The 9,346-nt window shown below is 40.2% G+C and overlaps 1 protein-coding gene across 4 annotated transcripts in view; it reads right to left on the bottom strand.

The window, feature by feature from the left end:
• Positions 1 to 2,905: 2,905 nt before the first annotated feature.
• Positions 2,906 to 9,346, bottom strand: part of satb2 (SATB homeobox 2) — a 49,293-nt gene continuing 42,852 nt past the window's right edge. For all 4 annotated transcript variants that reach the window (XM_060929487.1, XM_060929488.1, XM_060929486.1 and 1 more), the window contains one exon: positions 2,906 to 7,864. In XM_060929487.1, the coding sequence (XP_060785470.1) occupies positions 7,244 to 7,864 (621 nt within the window). In that variant the 3' untranslated portion in view covers positions 2,906 to 7,243. The remainder of the gene's footprint in view (positions 7,865 to 9,346) is intronic.

The following is a 9,346-nucleotide window of genomic DNA, read 5'->3' as shown; positions in this document are numbered from 1 at the left end:
TTGATCGACAAGGAGGGAAACAGGAAGAGAGGAAACAGCACATGTTGGAGAGAGAGAGAGCTCTGGATATTAGCTTGTTTATCAATGTGTGTATTAATGTGCAGGAGAAAGATCAGAGGGTGTGCAGTGTGACAGCGTGCCAACAGGAGACCACAGGTGTGTTTTTGCGCTCCACCCCACTGAATTCTGGGTAATAGCTGGCATTGGTGCACCTGCGTCTCTTGCCGCCCCCTTGCTCTCACCTCTAATGGCCCCTAATCATGCTGCCATCAGGCCTTAATACCCCAGCAGCAGTGCCCTGGCAGCTGCCTCCGCTCCCCCGCCAGAGAGCTGTCAATCTCCCTTCCTGCTCACCGTCCATCATGGAAGCACCAAATACATTAGAGGAATAACCATTTTCTACACATAGACATACTAAACATCGCCTAGAACAAAAGTATATGTATTTTTTTGGGAAAATCCATCTATAAAGACCCCAAATGTTAAATGTTTGAAGACAGAAATAGATTGTAAACTAAGCCATGTTTTTTAGTCAAAATAGGACACAGAAAAAAACATGAAGAAACACAGGAATCAGTCAACAGTGCCACCCAAACAACTCTTTATTACACACAATGCAACATCTGAAGCCTTACTGCTACAACAATAATGCCTTTTATTGTGTCCCCTTCAAGCCTTTAGCCACAAGGGCCCCTTGAGCTTCCTTACATGCACTTTTTTGCGGTCTATAATTATTAACAGACAACAGAGTGTTGCAGATGCAGATTTATTCCCTATAATGGATCTGAAAGCCCCTTTATATAAAGCAATCATGTTATTAGGGGTACACTGCAACAAAAATGAATATTATTCATCTTTAGTAACTAATTTATCCTACTCACACTCACAGTGGATGGGTGCTAGTCCATCGCAGGGCACCATGGTCTCTCTCTCTCTCACACACACACACACACACACACACACACACACACACACACACACACACACACACACACACACACACACGCATTTGCACACTCATTCACACAATTTAAAGTCACCAATCCACCTACTGGCATGGTTCAGGGAGGTGGTAGGAAACCCACATGTGACAGTATCAATATAACAAATTTGGAATCAAATGTTTCAAACCAATGAAAGGCTATGTGTAGTTCAACTGCACACATCATACAGATTCAAATAATAAACTGAAGTCTATCCCAGTGATTAAATTTAGATTTAAATGTATTATAACATCACAGATTACACAATAATGAATATAAAAAGCAAGTGAAACATAAAACACAGAGGTAAAAGGTATGTTGTTTGCATAAATAAAATAAATAGATAGTAGAACTGTATATTGAACTGTATGGTATCATAATTCTGGTACATAGTGATACATGAAAGTAGCAGTAACACTGTATATGCATAATGGAAAAGTGCAGTCTATACACTACAATACAAAGATAACGTGCAATATGCAGATTATGAATATATCTGATAAAAGTAGTGTTTCAAAGGATGTGTCAGTTTCCGTCCCTGTTTTAAATGACATCAACATGGTATCACAGGACATGCATGGATCGCATCCTATCGAGCATGAGAGAATAGCACACAGATGGTTTGTTGGATATAGTGTCACCCTGCCTCTATCTACAGTGTGGAGACAAAGGAGAGAGAGTGACTGATGTGAGGTCAATTGATATGTCGACTGAGATGAGAATTCATCATCCATAAAACAAACTGTGTGGTTCTCTCTCTGGGTGGTCTGGCATGGCCACAGTGCCAAAACAAGGTTTGACTTGCAGCTAGCAGCTAACAGACACAGCAACGGTTCTTGCCAGCGCTATGGTTTTATATCAAAACCCTTACAGCTCTCTTAATACCCTTGCTGGATGTTGAAAAATCCCCAGCTTAACGACCTCCAGCTTCAAACCTGGAGGGGAGAAAGGGTTAAAACAAGCCAATTGAGCGAATAATAAGTTCAATTAGGAGATTGGGGGACTGGCACTGAATGAAAACCAGAGGACACCACTGCAAGCTGCTTTTGAAAAGAAGGAAGCAGTGGCAGGGAGGGAGGACTGGCAGGTGGCCAGGGACTTGGAATGAGGGGAGACTTTATGTAGAGGCTATGTGGCTGTATGGAGGCTGTATAGGATGATGGAGGCTAAAAGGCAGCTAGTCATGTGATCCTGGGTTTTGCCAAACAAATCAACCAAGTTTCAAATACAAAAGTAATAGGCAAACTATGTAGATTGAAATAATTATAATAAAGACATTTTTAGAGGTCACAACATAATGAATACTCAGTTCACCAAAAAAAAAAAAGGGATATCAGTGGCAGACTAACCAGAAAATGTGCAGCCCAAATTAGTATTTTGCTTTTTAGGGGAAGTCTGTAAATTTTATATATTGCAGATTTCAAAAGTTTCCTTTTATACGCATGTGGTTTAGCGAAATCCAAAAACATGTGATAAAAAGCTTTTTTTTTTTTTTTTGGGGGGGGGGGGGGGGGGGGGTGTCACCAGTAATGGTTAGTTGCCCACACAATTTTGATGGGTTATTTAAAGATCTTCTTCAACAAATGATTACAAAAAGTTGTATCATTACTGATCATTTCCAGTAACATAGCTCCAAATGGACAATTTTTTCCTATTATGGTTTGTTTTGGTTGCTTTTTATGAAAGCGTGTTTGGTTCTTGTGGCCACACCACTCGTTTTCCCCAAGACTTAGTCTCTTTGCAAAAGACAACATTGCATTGTTCTAGAGACAACCGCTGTGCTTTTTGAACTTTTTAAAATATACTTGGTAAAATGTCAGTTGTTACGGTTTGCTTCATCCGTAACCAACTGAATTTGCATTTTTGATCAAATAGGAACTGACTCAGAGCTTGAAGTACAAGATTCAGAGACACACAACTAATCCATTGATGCACTTTATTTAAATGACAGCAATTTAAGAAAACCAAACAAAAACATTAAGACACAAACCAAAAAGCCAAATAATGCACATAATTTATTATCACTTAGTGATAATGATGATCCATTTGATTGAGGAAAAGTACCAATCCTGGAGTGGCAAACCTGATTCACATTGTAGTTAATGAGGATAAACAGTTTGTCTCCAAAGCAAGCAGACAGAACCTTGTGCTTAGTCAAAAAAGAATACAAAAAAGGAGTGAAAACCAAGCGTTTCATTCTGCAATTTATCCATTAGTCAGAAGAGTATCAAAAATCCAAAAAAAAAAAATTGTCACATGAAATTAATCTTTAAGTGCTACATTACAGAAGAAGGGTTACAACAGAACGTGATAGTGTGTTCGTGTGTATGTGTGGCTGATAATCATATCAGTAATTGTGATCTATATTCTTATCCCTGGATTAATTTTTATCACTGATTCCCATCCTTTCCTATTTCTGTTTCATTCTGTTCTGTTCTATTATTTAAAATAATAATAATAATAATAATAATAATAATTCAAAAAAACATTTATTGTGAGAGGTTTTGTGCTCTCTAGTAACCACTTGTTTCCCCACAAGGGGACATGATCACTTCCAATTAACCCCGACAGCACAGCGTGAGTGATAGCGATTGTCTCTTGCCTGGTGGAGGAGAAAATGAGACATAGTGCTAGAAAAGGCAAAGACGAGACTCCTGTCATGGAAGAGATGGATAATTGGTGAGTGACCCTGACCTATCGCTCATCAGGGACTCTGTGAATCCTCTTTGTTTTCTCACTTAGCACAAACTCTATATAGGACAGGGAGGAGGAGGAGGTGATGAAGGAGCTGAGTGAGTGGGAGGCCACCCCTGTAGCAGGTTAAACACCAGTCTAGCATGCACACACTTGTCTCACCAGGACTGTGGATAATTTAGGAGTAGAGCAGAAATGGACTCATCAAAGCTGCTTGTTTCAGACTTCTCTGAGTGCCGCAGGGGGCGGGGCCATGAGAGGGTGAGGGATAATAATGGTAGGGGTAGGCTTTGGCCTCCTACAGCTATAGCTGATTGACAAGCTTAATTAAGGTTTAAATCCACCTGACAATCAGTACTCTGTTATTAGACACCCTTATCAGAGCCTGCAAATATCTGACATTCTAAGGAAGAGATTGAAAATAAGTCTTCTTCTTTCCATTCCAGGACTGCTGTAAAAGTTTACATGCCTCAGGATGTCACAAAAACAAGCAACTTTTAGCAGTTGTTTTAAAACTATGAATATTTGGATTTTCCATTAAAAATCTAATACACTATGAAAAATCAGTATTACATATTGACAGGATATGTTTTGCACATTAAAGGGAATGCAAGCTGGAAAAAACAAAAACATATTTTCTACAGTGATTTGGGCAACACAGAATACTATTTGAAAAAGTTAAAGTAAGGTAAGTTGTTTTATCCACCAGCAACCAAGAAATAATAAAAAAAAAAAATCCACTATACTGCTTAGTATGTACAGCAAGTATATTACTTACTGTACTTTTCAATTTCATTTGAGTGCTCACTGAATATTAGGCTGTATTGAAATTATGAGATGAATTTAAAGCAGGATCAGTAAGACCAGCCATGTTCTGAAACATGGCTAAATAAATGGCTCTGAAATCTTTTACACAGTTTTACCAGCATATCATAGAGGTGCTAAACCAAGTCTAAACCATCAAGATGAAACCAGGAAAAGCTATAAGCAGCCTTATTCACATGTGTTGGTTAGTGGTTAAATATCACTGACTAGGAGATACACATGGTGAAGTAACCAAAAAGGACAGCAGTGGTCTAAAACACCACACTTTACACTGTATCGTCGTTGCGTCACAGTTTTCTCAGTGTGAAATGCAGCAGGCTCCCTGTGGTATGGCAAGACTGCTCAGTGTGTCCCAATACTTCCATGTGAATTACTGTCACTCCCGCATATGTCTTATTAGACATCCATGGCCTCTAATTGAATAGTACTAAGAAACATAAGCCAGACCTAGTCACACTGCAAAGCCAGCTCAAAGATGGAGACACCTCATACCCAGGAACCTAGAGTAGATGTTTAGAAAGCAATGGGCCATAATGCTATAAACAGTTGAGTAAAAAAATATACCGTAGTGTTTAATGTCCGGTTTTGATTAAAATTTTTACAGTTGTGTAAAATGTGTGGTCTGCATTTTGGTGATGACTCAAAAAACTAAACTGTCCTAAAGTTTTTAAGATATGTTAATGTGGGTGAATGTTTTGCAGTGGAGACATTTGTTAGGATTTGCACATCAAATACATATAAAGAAAATGCTGTCATTTGTAATAGATAAAACATCTACATAAACATCACATCATAAACAAAAACAGTTTAAAGGTCAGTGTAATGTTAACAATGACAATTACTCTGTTATCCAGAAATGAGCAGGTAGCAGCTGATTCTCAAAAGCAAATCAGGACCCTGGATCCAAGTTTTGCTATAGTATCCACAGAGGCTTTGCCACAGAGGAGCCATGTTGCTTTGTACATAAGTCCATTTCCCGAGATGTGAATTAACACGTCTCCATTCAGGATATAGAGTTTTAACTGGCTCAATAAATGGATTGTCAATATCTCTTTAAAAAAGTATTTTCATATGCTTTGTCTTATTTTTGGGTTCAACTCACCTACTGCCATTTTCTTTGGGAAAAGAAGGGAGTGTAGATTGAAATGGTAGTACATAATATCACAGGGTTCACTCAATTTCTTCAGTAACTGCTTTTAATTCTCACTGTTTTGGCAGTGGTACCTTCTTTCGTAAAGTCTTTCATTTCCAAAACAACAGCTTTGAGCCAAATGCTGATATTAGACCATGAAAAAAAAAAAAACAATCAAAAATAACATCAATGACCGAAAGAACAACCATAATAACAATAACAACAGCAACAACAATAATAATAATAAATGTGGATATAGATAGCAATAAATAGAGATGTGGAGTGTGGGGGTAGGTGTTTTGAAATTGGTACACTGTGTAAGTCACAGGACAGAAAGGATGAGAGGAAGGGGTGTAGTCCCACACGTAAAATGACTGATTGTTGACTGTTGCTGGACGCATACTTTACTCTCCTCAACTTGGCCAAAAGCAGGACAAGGCAGTCAGACCGCACTCTCATCTGTCATTAAATTGTCTTTAGCAGTCAATGGACGCCTACATATGCATTTTTTCCCTTGATGCTTACTAGCCATTTTAAGTGCAAAGAGAGTACAAAGAGACAGTGACAAGATGTCTCGTGTACATGTATTTATATGAAAAAAACGTTGACTAAATTTAGATTGACAGAGGTGTTGAGGGATGTCCATGCATGGGTGCATGGGTACCAGGCTGGTGGTTTGTCCCACCACATTGGACTATATGGAATGATGTGGTTGTTTGTGGGAGACATGGCTCTATCTTCAAAGGGGAAACAAAGCTAACTCTGGACATTTCAGTAGACCACATGTATTTACAGTGGAATCAGTGAGCAAGGCTGATGTATACACCCCAGCCCTCATCACTACCTCCAACCCACCCACCCATCCATTCAACCACTTAAATGGCCAAACACAGCCACCTCTTGGAGACATGAAGAATTCCCCATCACAGATGGGAGGAAGAGAGAAGCCGCAGACACCCACCAGGCTCCTTGATCAGACACAAGTAAAGATTTGTGGGTTCCTGTAGATGTCAATGGCTCATCTAAAACTTATCTAAAGCTCAATCATTGTCATTACTCTGAAAGCTGTAGAGGTGGGAAGGGTGGGACAATGGTTTCTAATGATCCCCTTGTTTATATGTTAGGAGTTAAGGAGTTCTTTAATTAATATGTTAAAGACTTGGGGAGGAACTTCACTGGCTTAGTATTTTCCTACTATGACTTACTGGCACTTTAATTTGAGAAACCATGAAAGTACAAGTGACCACTTGTCAGTTTAGAATAAGAAATCCACTTTCAGTGCCATCAGATATCTGGCACCTTTTTAACAAATAAACAATGATTTTGGGCCGCTATCCTAAATTTTCCTTCATCGTGTTGACAAAACTTACAGTATCTGATGCCAATTAATCTGCAGCTACAACTATTAATCCCTTATCTCAGCTATTTTTGTCGTAACACATTTTGTTTCTATAATCAATATTCAAACATACTCTTGTCCCTTTTTTATTCAATCTTCATTTGACCCTGTGCCGGATTCTTTTAGTCTGCTTTTACTGTTCCACTTGTTCCACCTTCCACTATCATAGTCTTCCCAAAGTGCCCCTTTTTTTTCGGAGGTCAAAATTCTTTATCTCTGATACTCGGCTTGGTCTCGTGGGCTGGGGGATGAACTGGAGGAAGGCAGGGAGCTGGGCCGGACTGACCCTAGAGATGAAGCCTTGTCCTTGCTCTCTTCTTGGCCTGAGGTGGAAGATGGCGTTGAGGAGGAGGCAACTGCTCCTACTGAGGCACCTTCTTGTCCACTGTAGATTTCCTCATGACCATCTTCACTGGACTCTGCATCCTCTGACCCAGAGAGTAGTTCCTCATCTCGATACTCAGCGACATCAACTCCACTGCCCTCAGCTCCCAGCTCCTTCAGTCGGCCATGGTGCTTCACATGGTAGCGCTGATTCTGGAAGAACTTGACAATGGTGTGCTTGGGCAGGTCCAACTGGGCTGAGAGGGTGTGGATAGCTTCCTGGTCAGGGTAGAGGCCCACATCCTGGATGAAACTTTGCAGGATGCCCAGGGCTTCCAGTGAGATCTTGGTGCGGGAGCGGGGTTTCTTGGCAACGTTACTACTTCCTCCAGTGTTGCCACTACCAGCACCAGCCTGAGGGTTGTCCTCCATTCCAGCATTGGGCACTGAGTCTTCACGCATGGGAGAGTGGTCTTTTAATGGTGGCACAGGTTGTCTGTGGAGAACCTGACAAGAAAGACCAAAGATCAGGTTAGTGAGATCACTAAAAGAGGAAAGTGAATAATGAGTAAAGTAGTGCACCAGAGTACAAAGGTTTCCATCCATGAATATTCATCTAGTGTCCATGGGGCACTTGACCAGAATGTCCAGTCACCTCTAGTAAATGTCCAACCACACTGTCTTGGGTTATGACTGTTTAACCAAGTGTATTACACAAATAACATGGGAATGTTGTCACCCACACCATTACCATTATCAAGTCTGTAATTTCAAACATCTGGAGATGTATATGGAGATGATATGAGTAAAGGCAGAGGGGCCGTTTTGTAATATTCTTCTGACATTGTTTTTTTTTCCCCACTAATGAAATTTAGTGGAATGAAAGTAAGAAGGAAGGCAGGTGAGATGGAACAGAGAAAGAAAGCGTGTAGTAAGGGTGTGGTAAATAGTGGTACTGGTGTAAATAGTAAAATAATGGCAGTGGAAGACAACTAGTGTTTCTGAAACTCTGGAAGGTGTAGTAAGTCACAGTAGAACTATCGAAAACTATGGCGCTGTCCTGCTGAGTTTATGACCAGGGTGGGGTGCCCACTGCCTCTGTGCTGGAATGCTAAGCTATAAATCTGCGGTGCATTAAAATTAAAGGACCTACATAAAGATAATAGTTATTCACTCTCTCTCTCTCTTTCTCTTTTGCTTGCTCTCTCCACTCAATAATAACAGGGTATTTTTTTAAATAATACTGAGGGCAGGCCAGACCACAGAATTGCTCCGATTTCACTTGTGGGGGCTTTCTGGGGCTAGTGCTTTACAGGAAGTGTGTATGTTTGTCTTTTTTTCCCCTTTCAGTTCTTTCGCTCTATGTTATATTATTTTTGATGTCTCTGAGAAACAAACTGAGACCACAAAAAAAGTTAAGAAACTGGAGTGGGAATGGGGCTGAGACACATGAACATTAAAATTAGCCACATGATATAACACTGCTATCTATGTGTTGGCCTACCTACAGAGACCACACACAGTACAGTTCTCAATTGCAATACAACACACAAATACACACAGACACACGCACACACCCCACCCACTCAACCACACATTGACCCCCACACACTAATACGCATATACTTTTCCTGGACTCCTCTTTTGAAGTGTATTTTTTTAATAGGCATTTCTTCTCATTTCTTGTCAAACTCCATACTTCAAGCATAGATACATGCACACGCAGAGTACACTTCTTACACTTGTGTGTCATGCCTGTTGTGAACTGTGGTAGAAGATAAGCAAAAAGCCATGAAATGCACTAGTTCACTTTCCAACCCTCTTGTTTTTGGAGGTACCCAGAGTCTTCAATCAAACATGCTCTACCCCCTTTTACACCACTGATCCAAGAGGCTGTTCCACTCCTCTAATGGAGTAGGACACTAATGAAGAGAGTTGAAGCCAAACCTGAAGAATGACTCCATCTTCAAATCAACCCTAACACCGTTA

Source organism: Neoarius graeffei, chromosome 9 (genome assembly GCF_027579695.1).
Source record: "Neoarius graeffei isolate fNeoGra1 chromosome 9, fNeoGra1.pri, whole genome shotgun sequence".
In the NCBI taxonomy this organism is placed as follows: Eukaryota; Metazoa; Chordata; class Actinopteri; order Siluriformes; family Ariidae; genus Neoarius; species Neoarius graeffei.
This window is presented reverse-complemented; position numbering and strand designations above follow the sequence as displayed.